The sequence below is a fragment of the Dysidea avara genome, chromosome 3, assembly GCF_963678975.1.
Source record: "Dysidea avara chromosome 3, odDysAvar1.4, whole genome shotgun sequence".
NCBI lineage: Eukaryota > Metazoa > Porifera > Demospongiae > Dictyoceratida > Dysideidae > Dysidea > Dysidea avara.
Genome location: NC_089274.1, coordinates 35,882,507 through 35,905,896, shown reverse-complemented (window position 1 = coordinate 35,905,896; position 23,390 = coordinate 35,882,507). Strand labels below are relative to the sequence as shown.

Below are 23,390 nucleotides of genomic sequence, written 5' to 3'. Positions count from 1 at the left end.
TTTCCGAATCACCAATGCATAGCACTACTTAGTAACCATACGTATATCTAAATACTTGCTATAAACTAAGGAGGTCGACTATCTTTTGTTTACATAACAGTAACTGCAACGAAGTGATCAAACAACAAAGTATAACCTCCAGTCTGAATAAACAACAGAATCCCAATAATCTTTTGCAAAGATGTCTTACATTCCAATAGTATAATTTCATAACACAGAAATTGTGCACCTTTTCAGTAAGACATGAAACTTTCCACATAAGTAGTATTTGTAGCATGGAAGACCCTCCTTATAACTCCAGGAGGCCCCAAGCAAGCAAATATGGCAGTCAATGTCTATCTTTCTTTAATCATAAGAGAGAGCAAAATCGCTACAACCACAACTGTCACATACAGAGACTCTATCAAATATTAGAATACACAATTTTTCTATTCTAGTTACAACATTGACCTAAGTGTAATGTTTATTGTTTGTCACATTAATAAAAGCTCTTGTTACAAGCTACTGACATCATCACATCACGTCCTTCCCTAGTTAAGCTTGTCCCGAGCGTAGTGGATCTTTTCCCCTTTAGGTCGTCTACTCTTTAGACTGTAGGGACAATGAATCTTGTAATTCGCACAGAAGTCCAGTAGGAGACGACTGTGAAGGGGTGGCAGTTGGACTCGTGTCCGTGGAAGGGACATTGCAGAGGTTCTGTCTACCAAGCGTGGAGTCTGCGGTGTCTGCTAGCAAGTGCTCAGTGAATAGTTATTGACTGTTTATAACTCAATTGTTGTGAACTTGGGAAGTGTCGGATGATTGTAAGCTGTGTGGTTTTGAATCAAGGACTGGAGATTTACTATCAGTGGTTATGTTTGGCGGATGCTGGGGTAAAAGGAGTGTAAAGAGACAATTGTGAAGATTGATATAAGAAGTTCAAGAATGATGATGCAAGCATGTATAACACAGTTGAGCTTGGAGGTCCAGGCTACTTTAACGGGAGGAGTGATGTAACAGCGTTGTGAACTGGATATTGTATATTAGTGTGTATGTGTACGCATGTGTGGAGTTGAGTAGTACGCGTTAATAAGAAGAGTAGTAAAGAACCGCGTGGTCCAGTCCTTGTCCCGTAACGGGGGCACCCCAGCCCGTTACATATTCCTCATAAAAAATTTGATATAGTACCATTGCAGATTTGACCTTTGGCAACCTTTATGCCCATAAATTTGATCACTTCTGTCTTTATCTCCCTGAGGCATTAATTACCTTGTTAAAACATGGTACCAAAATAAAGATCTTGTTGAACAAAGCAACTTAGTATTTATTTGAAGTTAATAGGTGATTTTATTCCAAAGTTATAATCATTTATACATATTACCCATGAATTTTGAGATAATTTACCTCCCCACAAGTAATTTACATCCCAGTATTTTTCAGCTACATAATAAAAGTGATCATAGCTTCAAAATGGAATTACCTATTTAAAAACCAAGTTGTTTCGTTCAACAAGACCTTTACTTTGGTACCATGTTTTTGACATGTCAATTAATGCCTCAGGGAGATAAAGACAAAAATGGTCAAATTTCTGTGCAGAAGTGGCCACAAAGGTCACCAAAGGTCAAATCTGTGATGGCACTATATCAAAAAATACATGCCATGAGGAATACTATTTAGGCCATATAAACTTAATTATTAGTTTCTGTACTCAAAATAGCAGTGCGGGAGGGCGGATTTTTATTTTATTTTTGCTGAAAAGTTAGCTAAATTAGCTAGCTAAAATGACTCTGAATGCAGTTTTCTTAGCTGTTCTAGCAAGGTACCAACTTAAGAAGGTGTTGGATAGCTGCACTCAGCCATCAGTGGTGTAAAGATTCTTGATGTGGTAAGAAAAATGGCCATGCGGGCAAAGATGAGAAACTAATAATTAAGTTTATGTGGCCTTATATGGAAAGTTTCATGGTTTTATGAAAATGGGGGCTACCACAACTATGCAGTTTAGTTATAGTGCAATCATTCCCATGTATGGAATAACAGTCAGATAACAGACAATTACTGGTTAATTGTCTGTCCATAATTACATTTGTCAGCAAATAAAGTGTAGCAGCTACTACATATATTGCAGTAATTATTACCTATTTTACTTGTGCAATTCACCTTAAATTTTAAGTTAGATTGTTAGTATATTTCTTATAATTTTGACCTTAGTGATAATTTGACTTTGGTGATAGATCCACTATATATTTCCTGGCAGCACTAGCAAAGAGACAAATTCATTCACAGAAGAGCTTTTAAAAGTGAGTGCATGTTTGAGTAGTGATTAGTGTACAGTATACATTAATCAGAGGTGATTCTGAAATATTCTGACATTTTGTCAGGCCATACGTACTAAAAGTTGGTCTGACGTAAAATCAAAATGGTCAGGTATGAGAGCAGAGGCACATGGGGGATGAAATTTTGGGAAAATGAGTGCTTAAAATGATAATAATTTGCACAATTTTAGACATGTTAACAATAGCAGAGTATTTTTGTACATACTTTAGTGGAAAAAAATTTCACATACGCAGATATTCAATATTCACAATCATTAATGTGTAGTACATATCAATCACCAATGTAAGAGTAATGGAAAGAGCATCAACTGGAAACAATAAATTCAGTCCCAACATTCTATTTGTACTTGTCATCCCAATAAGAACAATTAAATTTACTAGATGAATAAAAAATTGAAAATTTTAAGAGGGAAAATAGGGATCGCTGAAAAAAGCCACGAAACAAGAAGGGATCGCTGGGGATGGTAATGTAAATCACAAATCCCTATTTTGACTCTGTCATAAATCTTTAGTTACATGCTCTGTCACTTTGAAATGAGTCAAAATAGGGATTTGTGGTTTACATTACCATCCCAGCGATCCCTTCTTGTTTCATGGCTTTTTTCAATGATCCCAATTCTCCCTCTTAGAATTTTTAATTTTTTATTCATCTAGTTTATGTACTTTTTATTAATCCATTAATGGATTATGGATTTCTTTGACTGATAATGAAGACTGTTGTGAATAGTGTAATTTTGCATTCTGCATAGTAACGCCATCAGCGTTTCAGTACACACATGAAACTGATCAAATTGCAATGTGCATACAGACTGAGAGTTTCCCAATATGAGCTACAATTTACATTACCGGTGCCTTTAATAGCTGTCAAATTCAGTGCAAGGATTGTTGTTATACACTTCACTGCAGCATTAGAGTATTTATGCAACTGCCCTATTAGAATATTTGATCTAGATAACCCGCCCACATACAATAATCACAGAACAAAAAAAAAACCACCTTGCAACAAAGTCTTCAGCACAGATTAAGCTTTCTTGCCTATACTGAGTTTAATAAAGATAGATTCTATTAGCCACAAGTAGTACACACCAACAAAACCTAACTCTGAGCACGATCTTGTATGGATTTTCATGCGTAATGGTGTTTTGGCAAGAAGAAACTGTTGGTTTGGGCTGTTTCCATCAAAAACGAAATTAAAATAGGTCATGGACACACACAATGATCCATTCAGCAAGCCTTGCTACTTTTTATTCCAGGATTCTCCTTGTAAACTTTGTTATACCTGTAAAAGAAAATCATACAGTACGATAGTTTTGTATAGTAGGGACATCAAAGGTGTGGGGGCGATCCGTGATATAATATGACCCAAAAATCTGCTGCGATTTTTCCTCACAACGACATGATAGTATTGGTTGGGTAAAACCAAGCCTAAAAGTGTCTTCAGATTGACCCGAAACGTTTCTGTCAAGTTGCTACAGAATTTTTTTTTAAATTAGTCAATGGAATTTTCTACTGCCTGCCTGCCTGCCTGCCTGCCTGCCTGCCTGCCTGCCTGCCTGCCTGCCTGCCTGCCTGCCTGCCTGCCTGCCTGCCTGCCTGCCTGCCTGCCTGCCTGCCTGCCTGCCTGCCTGCCTGCCAGCCTGCCTGCCTGCCTGCCTGCCAGCCTGCCTGCCTGCTTGTCTGTCTGTCTGACGCCTTCAGTCAAGCGTAGCGGAATACTGGCTACAGCTACAGCCCTAATTCTTTCGCAGAAACGTTTCTACATTGCTTAAGAAAAAACCTTTGGTATATTGATAAACATACAATGTTTGCACTATTGTCTTACCTTTTGTCCTTCTTTACCATGGCCATCAGTCAAGGTTCTACTGCCAAGTGTTAATAGACTACAGTGCGGCTTCCATCTATCAGTGCATCATATATTGTATCAAACTATTCGAATACATACAGTCGCCAGATGCATCAAACTATTTTGAACACATGTGTACATGACTTGCTATTGATATCGATTAGTGAGAGCAACTTGCGGCGAACTATATAGCAATGTGTACAATAAATATAGTTTATTTAGTAATACTGTTAAACCAAGTCGGGTCATCCAGCTCCCACTTTACATATTATTCCGTTGGGTCTGACCCCACTTTCTAAACTAAAGGTGGACATGTTACTACACATCATAGTGTAGCCATGCTTTCGTGAGCCACGCCCACTTATGTAAATTACTGTCTGTAGACATATGGTAGCCACGCCCATTCATCAGTCTGTAGGTATGCACAAATCCATGTTCATTATTGTCTGCAGGCTTATGTAGAGCCACGCCCACTGATCAGTTGTTATTGTACGAGTCATAATCTAGTATAATAGTGCTGTGATTAACTCTTAATGTATTGTGACTGGTTTTGTGAAAAGCAGGCTATTTAGTGGTCATGAGCTTGCAAAAAAATTTCACAAACAAGTATAAGAAAAAATTAGGAATTTTAAATTAGAGTAGGGACAGTGTACAGTGTTGCAATAAAAAGTACTGAAACAAGCTGGATTGGAGTAGTACGTAATGTCCAAATACTGTTAAAACAATAAGAAGTGAATATCCCTACTGTTCATTGAGTATAGCACAGAAGGGATATTCCTTCTTAAATTTTTACAGTATTTGGACATTACGTACTAATCCAATCCAGCTTGTTTCAGTACTTTTTATTGCAGCACTATACACTGTCCCTACTCTAATTTAAAATTCCTAATTTATCCTATACTTGTAATATTAGGAATAATAATAATATGAACAAATGGGTAAATTTCAGTTTTGTCTGAAATACACATACTGTTTCCTTTTCACTTGATACTTACTAGTGGACCTATACTTATTGCAAAGAACCACCAGAGTGTTGTTTTGAGTTGAAGGATGCTTTCCAAAGTGGTTTTTAGGTGCACGTTCTATTAGGATTTTTGCAAAAACAAGGGCGATCCTTATTATGAACCCACTATCATGGTTCATGATGTGCCAAGAGTACAAGAAATAAAACCATAAAGCTGTTGCTAGTTTATGAATTTTTCAGGCTTCCTAAGTAACCCAATAAATAAACTTTGTGTCCATATATGGCCTTTTTATATTACACAAGCTGTGTGGGATAAAGGGCTAATGACTGGACAATAGTGACCAATGAAATGGATTAATGGATTGCCAACAGCTCAATTGGCCTGAAAATGTCCAGTTCTGACTGTTATTATATTTCAGAAGGCTCGGTCTTGCTTATCAGTGGTGTTAGATCTTGTTTCCTAGAGTTACAGCTAGTTGGTCCCGAAAAAAAATGTGAGCTAAAAAGCTAAAAGAAGCACGTGTGCTGCTGCACATGCACAAAGCATCTGTATAAAATTTGCCACACTTTGACACCCTTGGCCTTTTTGCTAGCTCGCTGGTTTTGATTGCCTGTGTATCTATGCTATTAAAGTTACCGTTGTAATGTCTGGAGACAATCCAGGAGTACTTGTGTCTTTGCAACAGGACTTACAAGAATGGAAGAACATTTGCCAACCATGTGCATGGATGGGAAGAGCTTAAAACACACTCAAATTCCAGATGGCAGGGAGTATATCTCGCTGACAGTCATTAATCTGGCTCGTTACAAAGTAATGCGACGTAAGTGTCATTTTGATTCCAGAAACTGGATTTGGTGGTGATGACGATGAGAACATCTCCACATGTCTGACTTGGGAGGAGCAAATGGAGCTCGAAGATGATCAGAGGCCAAATTAGTCAGCAAAGTACTCAAATAGCTAAAAACTTTGTTTAACTAAGGTGGCACCGAAGAATTTTTACATCAGGTGTGTACATTGATGGACAATGGAGAGTGCAGAATCTCTGAAGCAAATCATTGTTCCGAACACCCCCTCCCTGTTGATGGCTGCAGAATGCTCAAAGGGCATTAGATCTACAGACCAGTCACACTCACGCTTTCAGGCACTGTTCCTAGACACAGTTAGCCCCCTCATGGGTCTAATTGTTGTGGAATTGTGGAGGCTGCAATTAAGACTGCTCTGACCATCATGGGAAATGTCTTATCCCAGAGCATGCAATACTGAAAGGAGGACAATTATACTGGGGGAGCATAATGAAGACCTTTTGTCATTTGGAGAGGACTCACATCTGTTCTCTTCAGCAACAAGTAATACTATTCAGACCATCCTTTTCAGAGGAGGCAGTGGAGCACCTGGCATAGTTCAAGACCTTCTGACAAGCTTGGGATGCTGGCCCTAAAACACATCAGGCTTTTTCCAAGGTCCCTTCACAATACACTCAGCAAGGGAGCAGATACAGGACAATCTTAAGGTGGCAAAGCAGCTGACCTCACTCCAAACAAGGGACCAGCTCAAGGGGCAAGGGTCCAGCAAGCTACAGTCAATGGGCAAAGTCCAAAGAATGACTGGAACTGCAATCAGATGGCTGTAGTATATATTTATGCCCATTGACCATAGCTTGCTGGATCCTATAAACCACCTTGGGAGGACAGTCTTCTGCAGCTAACTAGACTAGGGAAGGACTTGTGGACGTAGGCTCTGTACCAGGGTAATGTCCTTACTGCAGAATATGTCCTGGTGAGTGAGGATCACCGATTATGTGGCAGATGCCAAGTCCAGGACTTGAACAGACTGGATGGATTGGAGTCTTCCAAGATATTCAGGAAGATCAGTCAGCAATGGGGCCCAATAGAGGTGGACCTATTTGCATCCAATCTGTTCAGCTGGAGAGTGGGGCGGAAACAACAGATGCCTTCATCCAACAATGAGCCCAACAGTACTGGATACAATGGTTGTCCCTTCCACATTGAAGCCATGAAGATTAGTTAGCTTGTTGATTCTTCACCTGAGAGAGAACTCTACATACTAGGCAACATGGAAGATTTGCATATCCCTTTAAAGGACCCATTGTTGAAAATTTTGTTCGACTACTCAAGGCAACTTCCACACAATTAGAACACATTTCAGGGGTGATCCCACAGAGTTCAGGTGAAATTCCTTCCACAGCTGGGTGCATGGCCTATCTCCAGCAGAAATTTGGAAGTACAAACCACTTATACAAAACTAAGGATCTCCTTGCAAACATTGTGATCCTATGATTCTCACATCAAAAAATGACTGGGCTGGTATTCTGATTGGCTACATTTGATGATATCAATGACATGTGGGAATTCTTTCGATCTTCCTTGCTCTCTATTCTAGACAGTTTTGCTCCTCAGAAGTCAGTACCCTCCTCTTCATCTACAAGACCTACACCCTGGATGACCCCCGATATACTTGCAGCCATAAAGAATAAACATCGTGCTAAACAGAGGGCTGCAAAATCTCACAATCCACAGGATATTGCTTACTATAAGTCACTTAAAAATAACCTGAAGGTGACTATTCGTGAAGCCAAATTATCATATTTAAACTCTACTAAAGCTATCTCAATCCAATCCTTCACTTGCAGGTAATTTATGGTCAGGTATCAATATGGTTATTGGTAGACAGAAGAAAAGAGAAGGAGACATCAATTCTGAGCTCTCACTGGACTCTGTAAATAATTTTTTTCTTGATGTTGCACTGACTTCTGATCATCAACCCTCTTCCAAGTTTGTCCCTGATGCTACTTGTGAATCAAAATCATTTCATTTTAGATCAATACAGGCTGAAGCAGTTGAAGTTGCTCTTAAGCACCTTGATATTCGGAAGTCTACTGGTCCCGATGGCTTATCTGCTAAATTTTTGAAGGAAATAGCTGCTGATATTGCAGTTCCTTTAACCAAATTGTATAACTTGTCTCTACGCACTGCTACAGTTCCAGATGAGTGGAAGAAAAGTACTATTACACCTGTCCATAAAAGTGGTCCACAAAATAATCCATCAAATTTTCGTCCCACATCTGTAGTGTCCATTGTTGCTAAGATTCTTTGAGAAATTTGTTGCAGCTCAGCTTGAAACGTACTTTGAAACCAATCAATTGTTGAGCCCTTACCAGGTGGCCTACTGTCATGGTAGATACACAGAACAAATACTTCTTTTTGTCACTGACCTTATTTGTACATGCTTTAGACAATCACAAAGTTGTGTGCTCAGCTTTCCTTGATCTTAGAAAAGCATTTGACTCACTTGATCATGTACTACTGTTGCAACGTTTAAATAGTATGGGGATCCATGGAACTGAAATAGCCTGGTTTACTGATTACTTGACCAACCGTTTGCAGAGAGTAAAATCTAAGGGTTCTTTTTCATCATGGATTCCTGTCCGTGGAGGTATACCACAGAGAAGTGCCTTAGGGCCACTTTTAATCCTAGTATATGTCAATGACATGCCCTCCCTGGTGCACCATGGTAACCTCTTGCAGTTTGCTGATGACACAACTCTAATTTGTTCTGGAGATACTTGTGAAGAAGTTGAGAAAAAGTTGTTACACGACCTTGAGCTGATTTCTAAGTGGATCTCTCTGAGTAAGATGTGGCTTAATGTTAACAAATCAAGTGTGATGTGGTTCTCTTCCAAGCACAGCAAAAGAAAGTCAGAATATCCTCCTATTATGATTGATGACCAACCTCTTACAGCTGTCACTCAGCAACACTATTTTTGATTGTTTTCTTCAGTGGAATGCTCAGGTGTCTGAAGTGTGTCGCAAGTGCTCTTACTATTTATATCTCATTGGATGCAGTCACAAACATCTACCTGTTTCCCTTCTTAAGTTGCTAATGGAGTCCCTCATTTCATCGCGCATCATGTATGCTCTACCGGTGTGGGGACCCCCTCTCTTCAATCACCAAGTTGGCCGCTTACAGCATATACGGAATAGGGCAGTGAGGGTAGTCTTCTCCCTTAAGAAGTTTAACCATATGTTTGTACCACACGAACAGCTAGGTTGGCTTAACATATCAGAAGAAATTGAGATCCGTAGCTTGGCAGCATTTCATCATCACTGTTTTAGTCGCCAGTGCCTGCAACTGCAACCTCCAATAATATTTGGTCGCTCTCACACCTATAACACTCGGTGTAAGGCCTATTTTGCTAACAGCACTTACCATCATCTGGCTAGAGCACAGCAATATTTTCAACATTGTGCCACTTGTTGGTGGAATAAGCTACCATTTGAAGTGAGAATTTTTCACTCTAACGAAGACCCACTGTATGACTAATAATAGTTAATTTGTGAATGTATTGCTTTGTATGTGTCATGTCTTGTATGTTTTTCAGTTTTGTACTTGTATATTTGTATGTGTCTCAGTGTACTCTGATGTGGAAGAACGGCTATGCCGAACATCATGAGTTTAAACAAAAAATCAAATCAAAAATCAATTGTCCCATTTAAGGACATGTAGCTAATTTTTTTTGGTTGAGCTATGCTCACAGGGGTACCAGACCAGTTCTCTAAATGCTTATAGGTTAACAATATCCACTGTTCATGACAAAGTGGATGATGTGGAAGTAGGCAGGCACCCTTTAGTAGCCAGATTCCTCAAAGCGACCTTTCATCCAAAATACACAGACACCAGGTGGTACTTGACAATACACTATAAAATACACTATAATTGGGTGACACTGCTACATTATCACTAAAACTTTTGACATTCAAAGTGGTGATGTTGATGTCACTAGCCAGACCATCTCGTTCTGCTGATTTGGCATCTCTACACTTAGGCAATTGTCAATTTAAACCAGATGGTGTAGTATTTCTACCCTCTGCTCTGGCTAAGCAGTCAAGACAGTTTGACTGATTATTATTTTGCCAGTTTCCATGACAATAAACAACTTTGGCTAGCAGAGACTCTACATCAATATAAACATGTACTTATAACAACACCATTAAGAAAAGGGAGCAGCCAACTGTTCTTAGGTATTGTCAATCCTCCCAATCCAGTATCTCTGTGCAGCTTCAGTGATTAAAAGAAGCCCTAGCACATTCTGCAAGAGGCGCTTCATCCTCAGCTGCTGCTGACTTTGGGATTACTACTTGAAAACGGCTGACTGTAGTATGGAGCCTGTTTTCAGAAAATTCTACTACTGTTTCAGCCGTGATCCCTCATGTGGTCCAGCTGTGTTATATCCTGCAGGAGCAGTGAGATCTAATTATGTTTAATAATTGGCCATCAACTGTTGTGTTTAACCATTGTGGTTTGGTGTGCTATACTGTAGCATAGTATCGTACACAACGCCACCTTCTAAGTATAGTAGGTTGGTTGTGAGCTACGGACAACACCATTGATATGCAAGACTGAATCCTCTGAAATATAATTACCAAATGACTCAGATCACACAATGATTGTATGCTATTTGCGATTATATTTTCTAGCATATCAGTGATTCCACCCACATGCCCTACAATTCTCATGCACTTGGCTCACTATCAAAGGCCAAAGGTGTGAAAGTGTGGAAAATTTTATATGGATGTTTGCATGCTGCTACCTGCTTGGTATACTAATATTTTAACAACTAGCTGTAACTAGGAAACCAGGCTTAACACCATTGCTCGACTTCACCTTCTTCAAGTAGCATGCATTCACTGCATGATCTGAGTCATTGGGAAATAACTGACCCTGCCAATGTTTGAAACAAACACCTAAGTTGGCAGAAACACATGCAAGAAAGGAGACATAACAACAATTTAAATGTCTAAGCAAATTGCTTGATGTCCACTCAACTTTCATACTGTCTTTACAGTGTGTCATTACTAAAAATTTAGTTTTCACAGAATTCCACAGCTGATTTGTCCCATTGTGCATGCATGTGTCCACCATACTACATCTGGAATAAAGTAGCTGATTGTCAACTCTACCTGTCTCTATTGATGGATAATACTTTCTTTATTACTTTTCAACTCAAAGAATGGTTTACCTCTCCTATTATGAAAAGGAAACACTTTGTGCTATTGCATAATAAAAGTGCACTAGTCAGGAAGGATCCAATTATTCCAGAAATGGAACCTCTATGGGTGTGTCTGCTTCAGTACTAGTGAATCTTGCTATGAAATACACAACACAGGTTTTAGTGAGGTAATTGTTTTATTCTATGGGTGCTATGCCACCATATTATGGTTGCAGTGGGCATCAATGGGTTAATAGTGAAGGTTACGTATGTACAAGTATAATTCTTTACCGTTATATTTTATTTATTTTTACTGATAATTAGGGTCAACTGATGAATCGTCAGGTTCATCAGGAGGATCATCAGGAGCTGTTATTGGTGGAATAATAGGAGGAGTTGTAATGGCTATAGTCATTATTGTAGTGTTGGTGATGGTAATAGTGTGGATGAGAAGATCAAGAAAGAACCAAGTGGATATTGTTGACTACGGTGAACACAAAAGTACGTACATACAAATGTGTATATGGTCAAATATACATTTATGTAATAGTATTAACCATATTTTACAGTACATGCTACATTACATCGGAAAGATGTGTAAGTATGCTATATTGATGTTTTTCACTATTTTCTCTTTATTGATGGCAAAGAGCAATGACAAGTTGATCTTATGGATTCACTTGTTCATGGTGAATACCATTGTACAAGTCTCAACTCCGTACATACACCACTGCATTCATACGTAATTTACTACTGTGTAGCTCTGTAACTCCAAAGGTTCTCAGCATTAAAGCTGAAACTTCACCAAAGCATTTTTGGCTATGTAGATAATATAATCTAATCCAAAACAGCCAAGCTGTAAAAAAACAGTGCGGCCCTCAAAAAGGCTATGGTGAAAAAAGATGTGAAATCCAAGGTGGCGGCCAAGAAATGGCTGTGATGGTAGATTAATGGTAAAAATTTAAATAACAACAATTTAGGCAAATTTTGTGTCGCTTGGTCTTGGCAAAAAATTCACCTAAATTGCCGTTATTAAAATTTTTACCATTAATCGACCATCACAGCCATTTCTTGGCCTCCACCTTGGATTTCACATCTTTTTTCACCATAGCCTTTTTGAGGGCCGCACTGTTTTTTTACAGCTTGGCTGTTTTGGATTAGATTTCATTTCTTTTTGTATTTGTATACCCCAAAGCCGGCCATAGCAGCTTTGGGACTTTTTTAACCTGTCTTTTGTTCTTTACCACAGGAAGAAGAAAAGATGAAGCAGATGTACTTTAAATATTTCTGATTTTATCAGTAAATGTACAAATTATATATATATAATACATATATTTATTACAGAACTCTCCATGGTGGTTTCTTTGTAACTGAACACTCTACAAGGTGACTTCTTCTTGCTGCTCTCTCTACAGGGTGAATTGTTTGTAGCTGAACAATCTACAAGGTAACTTCTTCTAGCTGATCTCTCTATAGGTGATTTGTTTGTAGCTGAACTATCTACAAGGTAACTTCTTCTAGCTGATCTCTCTACAGGGTGATTTGTTTGTAGCTGAATTCTGTGCAGGTGATTTGTTTGCAGCTGAGCTCTTTACAGAATGGTTTCTTTGTAGCTGAACTCTCTACAAGGTAACTTCTTCTAACTGATCTTTCTACAGGGCAATTTGTTTGTGGCTGAATTTTTTACAGGGTGATTTCTTTGAAGCTGAACTCTCTACATGGTGGTTTCTTTGTAAATGAACTCTCTACAAGGTAATTTCTTCTAGCTGATCTCTCTACAGGGAGATTTGTTTGTAGCTGAACTCTCTACTGGTGATTTGTTTGCAGCTGAACTCTCTACATGACGGTTTCTTTGTAGCTGAACTCTCCACAAGGTAACTTCTTCTAGCTGATCTTTCTACAGGGTGATTTGTTTGTAGCTGAACTCTCTACATGATGGTTCTTTGTAGCTGAACTCTCTACAAGGTAACTTCTTCTCTACAGGGAGATTTGTTTGTAGCTGAACTCTCTACAGGTGATTTGTTTGCAGCTGAACTCTCTACATGATGGTTTCTTTGTAGCTGAACTCCCTACAAGGTAATTTCTTTTAGCTGATGTCTCTACAAGGTCACTAGTTTGTAGCTGAACTCTCTACATGATGGTTTCTTTGTAACTGAACTCTCGACAAAGTGACTCCTTCTAGCTGATCTTTCTACAGGGTGATTTGTTTGTAGCTGAACTCTCTACAAGGAAACTTCTTCTAGATGATCTCTCTACAGAGAGATTTGTTTGTAGCTGAACTCTCTACAGGTGATTTCTTTGCAGCTGAACTCTCTACATGGTGGTTTCTTTGTAGCTGAACTCTCCACAAGGTAACTTCTTCTAGCTGATCTTTCTACATGATGATTTGTTTGTAGCTGAACTCTCTACAAGGAAACTTCTTCTAGCTGATCTCTCTACAGAGAGATTTGTTTATAGCCAAACTCTCTACAGGTGATTTCTTTGCAGCTGAACTCTCTACATGGTGGTTTCTTTGTAGCTGAACTCTCTACAAGGTAATTTCTTCTAGCTGACTCTCTACAGGGAGTTTTGTTTGTAGCTGAACTCTCTACAGGTGATTTGTTTGCAGCTGAACTCTCTACATGGTGGTTTCTTTGTAGCTGAACTCTCTACAAGGTAATTTCTTCTAGCTGATCTCTCTACAGGGAGTTTTGTTTGTAGCTGAACTCTCTACAGGTGATTTGTTTGCAGCTGAACTCTCTACATGATGGTTTCTTTGTAGCTGAACTCTCTACAAGGTGACTTCTTCTAGCTGATCTTTCTACAGGGAGATTTGTTTGCAGCTGAACTCTCTACATGATGGTTTCTTTGTAGCTGAACTCTCCACAAGGTAACTTCTTCTAGCTGATCTTTCTACATGGTGATTTGTTTGTAGCTGAACTCTCTACAAGGAAACTTCTTCTAGCTGATCTCTCTACAAAGAGATTTGTTTGTAGCCAAACTCTCTACAGGTGATTTCTTTGCAGCTGAACTCTCTACATGGTAGTTTCTTTGTAGCTGAACTCTCTACAAGGTAATTTCTTCTAGCTTATCTCTCTACAGGGAGTTTTGTTTGTAGCTGAACTCACTACGGTGATTTGTTTGCAGCTGAATTCTCTACATGATGGTTTCTCTGTAGCTGATCTCTCTATAAGGTAACTTCTTTTAGCTGATGTTTCTACAAGGTCACTAGTTTGTAACTGAACTCTCTACAAGGTGACTTCTTCCAGCTGATTTTTCTAGAGGGTGATTTGTTTGTAGCTGAACTCTCTACTAGGAAACTTCTTCTAGCTGATCTCTCTACAGGGAGATTTGTTTGTAGCTGAACTCTCTACATGATGGTTTCTTTGTAGTTGAACTATCTACAAGGTAATTTCTTCTATTGATCTCTCTACAGGGCAATTTGTTTGTAACTGAATTTCTACATGGTAGTTTCTTTGTAGCTGAACTCTACAAGGTGATTTCTTCTAGCTGAACTATCTCTTTCCATAGTTGCATGAACTCCCCACAAGGTAACTTCTTTTAGCTGATCTCTCTACAGGGTGAATTGTTTGTAGCTGATCTCTCTACAGGGTAACTTGTTTGTAGCTGATCTCTATACAGGTTACTTGTTTCTTGCTGATCTCTTGACTTCTCTTCAGGGTGACTGTTCTATTAGGGTGACTGCTCTATTAGAGTATCTCGATCTCGCACTTGCTGCACTAAGTTGGATTTCGTGTTATAACTCCGTGGCTTTAAGTCTGATTCTTCTACGCCATTGAAGAACCTTTCTAAGATGATTACTCCATCTATACAGCGATTTTCAAAGCATTACCCCAAGCGGTTTATCTGGTAGACGTGGCAAGTAGTAATTTTTTATTACCTAATCTCAATTGCGTAATTGTTACACACTGTTGGTTATTTCGTGGTATCTTCCTGGTTTTTAGCTCGATTTCTTTCGAACCACAAAAGGTTTGAGGTTCAATAGTTAACCTATTCACCCATCGATTTTCAGCTTCTTCCCATACGCGGTTTACCCTGTAGGCGTGACAACATATTGGTATTATTTTTCGTGAATAATCACTCATAACTCTTTTCCTGTTTATCTTATTCTAGCCAAAGTTGGTACAGTGATGCGCCGTTATACCCCCCTTCAGTGTGCCAAATGTCAAGGCAATCGGATATTGCGTTTGTGTTTTATAGCAGTTTTTGTAAGTGTGCGAAAAGAGGAAGAAAATAAGAAGAAAAAAAACAAAACAACTAAGCCAATTTGTGAAGTCGCATATCTCGGGAACGCTTGAAGCGAGTTCACTCAAATTTGGAATGTGGAGTGCTGAAGGTGGAGGGAGTGTCCACAGCAAAAATCGTCTTGTTTTATTAAGGCAGCACAGAGCTACGGAGGTGCAAAAATTGGGTTTTCTTTCTTCCTTTCAATATACTCATGGGTGTTGCGCGCCAGCTTCTTGGGCCGCACGACACACTACCGTGTGTCTTGATAACAAATTTACAAAAGTAGTCCAGTGCTATACCAATTAATTATCAAGTTTACTCTAATTATACTGTGAGGAATACTTAGGGACCCGCCGATTATGCTGGCATATAATAGGTACCTAAAAGCATTGAGCATAATGCCAGCATAATAGGTTAAATATTTGTATGATAGTATAAATTCTTGCTGGAAAATGACAATTGCAAAATAAGATCGATATACTCTAATAGAGCAGTCAGTAACTCTAATAGAACAATCATCAAACTGACTGTTTTATTAGAGTATATTGATCTTTTCTCTTACATGCAGCAAGAATTTATCATTTATGCTCCAACCACTCATTTTTTTCTATACAGTGTTAAACTAGTAGCAAAGCATATGAACTAAGGCATGAACATTGAGCATAATCGAGCATAATAGGTAAATATTGAGCATTAATTTAAGCATAATAGGTGAATTTTTGAGCAGTGCAGCATAGCATAATAGGTAAAATTATGAGTATAATTGGCGGGTCCCTAGGAATAATGTTAGTCTTACAATCACAAAAGAAATGTGCTATAGGCTTATAAGTGGTAGCAGCGTGAAAATACAGTTGAGGTGTATCTTGCTAATTCGCTTTTGCTTATAATCAAACTCAAAAAATTGTGTAATACAGTAGAATCTGTTAATGTGAACACTGAAACACGGTATACGTAGTTGTATTTTCTGGACACTTGGTAATCCTCAAGGTACATATCCTTAGCATGTAAACTGACAAGTGTACCTTGATGATCAGGACACTTTTGGTTAATTCCAAGGTGTCCTGACTACACAGGTTTCACTGTATGTATCTCCTAAGTTTTTAGCAGAAACTGGTTAATTTAACATTCATCAGAAACATTTTATAATGTCTAACCCTGGGTACTAGTGTGAATACAACCGCTTCTGAATATTTGTGACCGGATCTGCAAAAACCCAACACAATAGCGCTAGCAATTGGTGAAATATTTGCATATTAGAAAAAATTCCATAAATTTTTGAATGCCTCTTTTGTAATGAAGGAAGGGAGTAACAATACAAACCTGGATATCAGCCTATTTGCATACTCAAAAGGAGTTGGAATATCTTTGTTTTGTTGCAGTAGGCCCAAGGATACAGAAGTTATGAGCATTTGTTTACGTCATGTCGAAGCGTTCATATGCAATCAATTTTTCTTTGCGCATTTTGTCTTTGTATGTAGTAAAAAAGTTGATAAAAGGACAAACTTAATTGATTCCCCTATTCATGGTGAACACGATCGTGAAAATTTCAGCTTTGTACATCAATCCATTCTTAAGTTACAACCATATTAGCAAGTGCCTGTAATATATTTTCCCTATACTTGCTGCACAATCGATTCTTCTGTTGTTGCTGCTTTGTAGGGCTGTAACTCTGAAAGTTATTGGCCCATTAGGCTGAAACTTTGCCAGAGGGTACACTTGGCTAAGTAGATTATAAACATGCAATGAACAGGAATTTCAAAAATGCACTATTGTGTCGGGGTTTTGCAGATCCGGTCACATTTGGTCACATCATGCAAAGCTGATTTTCTTTGCACTTTTATATTATTAAACTTGTGGATATAATGTAAAGTACACAAATGTCTATTCTGTTACAGATGGTACTGTATCAATAGCTGTACCTGCTGCTGTCAATGGCAAAGTAAGTATAAGTGAAAATTAGAGATCTTTAATTCCAATTGTAAGTGTTCAGAGTAAGTAAAGCAAGCACTGGTTTTGAAGAGTTGTGGTCAAAACATTTTATTACATTGAATTTCCAATAGAAAAAATGTCATGTACACAAAACAATCCATGTAAAAATTAATTCACACAAAACAGTTATAGCTGTAAAAAGTAAAGTCTTAAAAAGTCGGGGTGGAAAAAGTTGTGAAAGTATTATGGATGGTGGATAAGAAATGGCTGTAACGATGCTAATACCAACTTATTGCTGCCACCTTTGATTTCACAACCTTTTCTGTTGCAGTAATGTACATCATGCTTGGCTGCCACCTCTGATTTCACAATTTTTCACTTTAGGCCACACCTTTTCTACTGTTTGCATAGCTGTTTTTGTATGTATTGATTTCAATTCTTTTGTGTATCCAGAAGTTATGATCACACAATTTAACTGCTAGTACTTTGTAATACTCACACGTTTTGAGGATTTCTAACAGAACGTACATACATACATAGAAGGTCCAAGAACAATCTATTGTTAGATGTATGATATTGTAAGATGTATGAAAGTATAAACTTTTATTATTAAGTAGATTTGAACATAGAACCTTTAATAGTGAGCTAAAATCAACCATGATAGCAGTGGCTTCATGTTAAAAAAGGCATTAGGGTGTTAGGTGTTGAGGTCTCTAGTTCAAGCCCTGGACCATATTTTCAACAGTTTTCATGTACTTGGTGACTGTTCTGTTATAGTAGTTCAAATGCGGATGTCTTAACCACCAATATTTTATAATAACTTCTATGATGCCACTAATAGTTCTTTTATCTATTGAACTTCTTTTTCATAATGTCTATTGGTGTAGTTAGATATTTGTGTGTGAGCATGCGTGCGTGCATGCGTGCATACGTGCGTGCGTACATGTGTGCTTACGTATGTGTATTATACTGCTATTATTGTGTATGTGTTCTATAATAACTGATTTTACTTGGCAGAACTGTTTTTCCTCATTGGAGGGATATAAATACATATGTACATATATGTACAAACACAATATCAATCAATCAATCAGCAGATCAAGCCCACAATTTTACATGAGGTTGGTTTCTCCTTGTAACTCTGTAACTGGCATTGCAATTTTTTACAATTGAAAGAGCTATGATATTTAACCTCCTACAGTGGAACCTCCCTTATCCGGACTTCTATTATCCGGGCACCTCCATTTGTCCCGGCACCTCCATTTGTCCGACCACCTCCATTTGTCCGGGCATCTCCATTTGTCCGGACAGCCCAAATTGGTCATGTGGCTTGTAGTTTATTGAACATAATGAAGTTTGATTTAGATAAAAGCACAAGGAGGGAGCCTAAAGGTTGCTGTTTACCTGTTTGGTGGCTTGTTTATTCTACTAATAATAACTACCACTTGGTTGCTAGGTGATAATGCATTTTTACAGCCCAGGGGAGTGACCATGAATGCTCTATAGTGACATCCCCTCTGTCCACTAAACTGCATAGCACTAACTGATAGCAATAACAACAGTACTTGTATTTAAATTAGTCACTTTAGCATAATAGCATGTTATTCTTAGTTACGGATATTTCTGAGATACGGACAGTAGTATGTACCAGACCGCCCGGATAAGAGAGGTTCCACTGTATATACCAATCAACTTTCCAAGTTATGTCCATATGTGGTTTTCCTTGTAGACATGACATACAGTTGGTATTTTTCATCCATAACTCTGTGAGCGTTTATCATGCAGATTTATACCAGACTTGGTATGTGCATTGGCCTAGTACTGCCACGATATAGAAAAACTCTATATCATATATCACAAGGTTTATGTCATGATATGAACATATATCATGATATAGAACTAACTGTAACATTTGTAAGACAAACATATACATACTCTTCATTGTATGTTTAAATTTAAGTGGGATATGTACCACAAGCAAAAGCTACTCTTGTTTATCAGGTTTTAAATGCATTTTGCAACTGCTTTACAATTGAGACAAGTGGCTGGCACTACATAGAAACCTTACAACCTCCCAGTTTACTTTGGGGTTGGCTTGTTTACCACACTACACCATCAACACATAACTTCATTAAATGCCAAATACCATATGTCTGGCCTCCCCCACATCATTATACTAAGTGGCACCAATATCACACACCATCAATATAAATGATTGGCCATATCATATCACCACCTTGTTATATCATAGTGTCAGTCGGTATATTATCTATGGTTATATTAATACTATTGATGTATTAATATATCGTGGTAACGCTACATTGGCCTTAGCCAAGGCCGGCTCAGCAGGGTGGACCAGGTGGGCCATGGCCCACCCAATAATTCCTGCCTCAATATTTTAACCATAACCATAGCAAACCAGTTTAATTATGCTGGCGCCTGGTTTCCAATCGTCACTGAAGCGGCTGGCCATGTTTCTCCTTGTAACAGCTGCTGTTGACATTGTTTGTCATAGCCGTAGACTAGTTGTTGTAGGAGGCCGTTCACGATTGTTATCTCACACCATGGACCTAGTAAAGTAACGCCCCTGGCCTTTATTTAAGACAGGCGTTTATGGCAATATTCAGGCAATTAATTAGGGCCTCAACATACGTGACAACATGTGTCATCATTGAACTGGACAAGATTCATGGTTACTGAGCTTAGCTTCCTTCATTATGATGATAAAGAACTGTTTGCCACACTTGCCACAGGTAGAGGAAAATGCATAGCTTATAAGTTATACAACAAGGTTTTTGTAGCTAAGTTTAATATTAACTGGTTGATTTACCAACATTGCATTGCCGGCAGCTTTCAACAGAATGGAAAGATGGACTGGCAATAATTTTAAGCTGGATACTAGCTAGCTATAAGAATACTGATTACGTTTAACAAATATTCTGTTGAAATTATCATAATTTTCATTCTCAAGCGTCTAAATTTCAAAAATTTCCTGGGGGGGCATGCCCCCAGACCCCCCTAGAGGGCAAAATGCTAAAGCATTTTGCAAATGAAGTGTGCAGTGACTTTTACACCTGTCAAGAATATAACAGTTTGGCCCACCCAATGTTAAAAAGGTGAGCCGGCCCTGGCCTTAGCATGTCCTTCATGTTCAAAGCAATCAAGATATGCATTTGAATTGTATAATGTTTTTAACCCTTTGAAGCTCCTGAATGCACTTGTGTGTCAAAATTAATTAGGTGTATTTGCTCACTGACCCTCCAGTGTGTTTTTATCGGTTTCCGTGAGTTATTCATGCCTTGTGAGAAAGCTGTTAACAGTGTTTAACATACGACTACTAGTTCATTTGTCAATGAATGGTGGCTTAAACAGTTAGACTGGTCAAAACTTACAAGCCAAGTAATAATCTCTGTTCCTGAAACAATACCAAAAGTATCGTAAGTTATAAATTAGACTATAATGGGGAAGGATGCATACCTTTCGAAAATGTTGTATAAGTATCTCTCTGGTGGTCTGATTGAGAAACCATTGGATTCAGCATTAAATTCTGCATCTGGTGATCTGTTGTATCACATGATACTGTTGTGAAATCTAATATGGTGGATGGATGTTATCAAAAAAAATACTAGCACAAAGATGTAAACAAAACGTTTTGTAGGTTCATGATCACAGCAAATACAAGAATGATACCTAGATTTTCGTGCTTACTGTAGTTACACATGTAGCATGTATTAACAAGACACTAAGTGAGTTTGTAGTGAAGTTAACTCTTCTCTGTGTAATTTATTTGGTTTTTAATTACAAAAGGAAATTTGTTTTGGGCTTTAAAGGGATAATTATTAAAGTGCAAAGGTAAATCTAGGCTTTGGAAATGAAGAAAGAAACTTAACAAGAAATTAAGTAGAACTTTAAGGAGCACACAAAAGTGGAAGGCGTTCACAGTGTAAAAATCATATTCAATTTAGAGAAGGAAACATGGAGCTATGTATGCTTGAAAATTACATTTCCTTTTTATGCCATGCTACCTTTCTATGCAGCATGACACACTACTATGTCTTGATAATTGTACATATTCTCAACATGAGATATTTATGACTCTTATCATGTAGCTTATGTCTGCTAGCTTTACTTAAATTTTGGTAACCCATTGAAAGTACATCAGTGCATGTGTACATATGTATGTATTGTTAGTTCTTTTTTTTTTGTTGTTTTTTTTTGTAGCAATTGACTTGTGTACCTATTTTTGTTATGTAGCAAAGTTTAGATGTGGAATCACTTTTAACAATAGCCTTGGCAGGCATGGATGATACTTATGATGACATTGTCAGCTACGACAAATCCAAAGGCATTTATTACATGTCTGCAAATGAAATTGCAAAGTCATTGCAAAAAGAAGAGAATATATATGAAACACCATATAAACACAAAGAGGACTGTGGTCCAGTATACTGTGTGCCCGCTGATGATGAAAAGAATATTTATGAAGAATTCGCTGGGAAAAAATTTCGGAAACTGCTCCACAAAGAAATCAAGTTAGTTTTCTTGCACTATAACTTCATTCATAGAACTTTGCGTGGGCGAGATCAAAGGAAAAGGTGCACTTTAAATTTCATAAAGTACACTCTTAGCCGGCCAACTGCTTCATCGACCACAAAGAGTGCTTTATTTGTTCAATAAAGCACTCTTTGCGGTGCAATAAAGTACAGTTGCTCACGTGCCTTAGTGTAGGCTAATAGCCTACGGGGCTCGCGCCAGTATGACTAATCACCCAAGCCGGTGAAGGCTGATAGCCTCGCCGCGCTGAGTGATCAATCACCCCAGCCAGTACGAGTTCCACCACTGGATTGCTTTTATAGACATATCTAAATGCTTTGATGATGGGTGGGAGAAGGTAACGTTGCTGTTACGTTTGTTAATGTAAACGGACAAGTCCTGGAGATATCACGGAAATACTTCACCATGTGACTCACAATAGAATCGATTGTGGGTTGCGAGCAAAACCTGCCAACAGACGCGATGAACGTCTACTATGCCAAACTATGGTGAAATACGCGTGAGTTACTTTGTTAAACTAGTTTGTGTGCGTTCAGGCTGCTAATAGTTCGTGCAACGCTTGTTAATTACGAGTCCTAGTGTATGGTGAAGCTACACGACTAGAAGGTTCCATAAATCATTTAAAGCATAGCCTTGCTCGTGCTATATGAAAAATAAAGTACTTGGCTATGCTTTAACATATACGTATAGTTATTAGTCTTATATACATCAATACATGAATTTATTTAATTTGAATGCATAAGGAATTGCCATAGACGTATAAGGTATTGCAGCAACGAAACAAGGAGCTTTTCTAGACAAGTTCCTTATTCAGTTTATTTTAGTTCCTTATTCAGTTTATTTTAAGTGTCTTTTTGTAATATTGTTTGTTCTGCCACTATACAGCTCTATGATGAATGGCACTTAATAACTTCTGACATTAACCACATAAGGAACTGCAAAAACAATTGTAGGGTGTGTGTGGGCAGATCAAAGGCTGCCACCAGTGTTACAAATCAATTGTATATACCAGTATGTAAATAGTTGAAACATGGCTAAGCACCATCTTTAAGCCACACAATCTGGCCAGTAATTAGTTCAAAGGTAACAGAAACTACCAACCACTGTGTCACCACAGGTAGTCACAAGACACAAACTATGAATTTACCTATACATTAGACTTCACTTTATAACTCCAGCAGTGAGTATCCGAAAACCTGAATGGAAAGCAAATGTCTGGGCTGAATTTGCATCAATACACCACAAGCTTATTCATGCAAACTTATATAGTAACACTAACATTATTCTTGGACAGTTCTTACCTACAGCCATTGTTTGAATAGCCTCAGTTAGAAGCTTAGCATTCTTTCTCCTTCCACCTACATGGGTGCCTTTGATCCATGTGCTCCCCGTCCCACCAAAACAATAACACACATCTGGTTTGTACCTGACGTTAGGGTTGGGAAATATTTCAATAAACCAATATCACTTAATCAAGTGCCCGCAATACAATTATCGCATGAATTTAGCCTTCACAGCATAGGCAGTATTCATCGCATTTTGTGTCTATTCTG

General features: G+C 38.2%; 1 protein-coding gene across 2 annotated transcripts in view; it reads left to right on the top strand.

The window, feature by feature from the left end:
- Positions 1 to 23,390, top strand: part of LOC136250839 (uncharacterized) — a 177,557-nt gene that overhangs the window by 19,337 nt on the left and 134,830 nt on the right. For both annotated transcript variants that reach the window (XM_066043165.1, XM_066043164.1), the window contains exons 6-8: positions 11,452 to 11,628; positions 17,250 to 17,293; positions 21,538 to 21,815. In XM_066043165.1, coding sequence (XP_065899237.1) covers positions 11,452 to 11,628; positions 17,250 to 17,293; positions 21,538 to 21,815 — 499 coding nt within the window. The remainder of the gene's footprint in view (positions 1 to 11,451; positions 11,629 to 17,249; positions 17,294 to 21,537; positions 21,816 to 23,390) is intronic.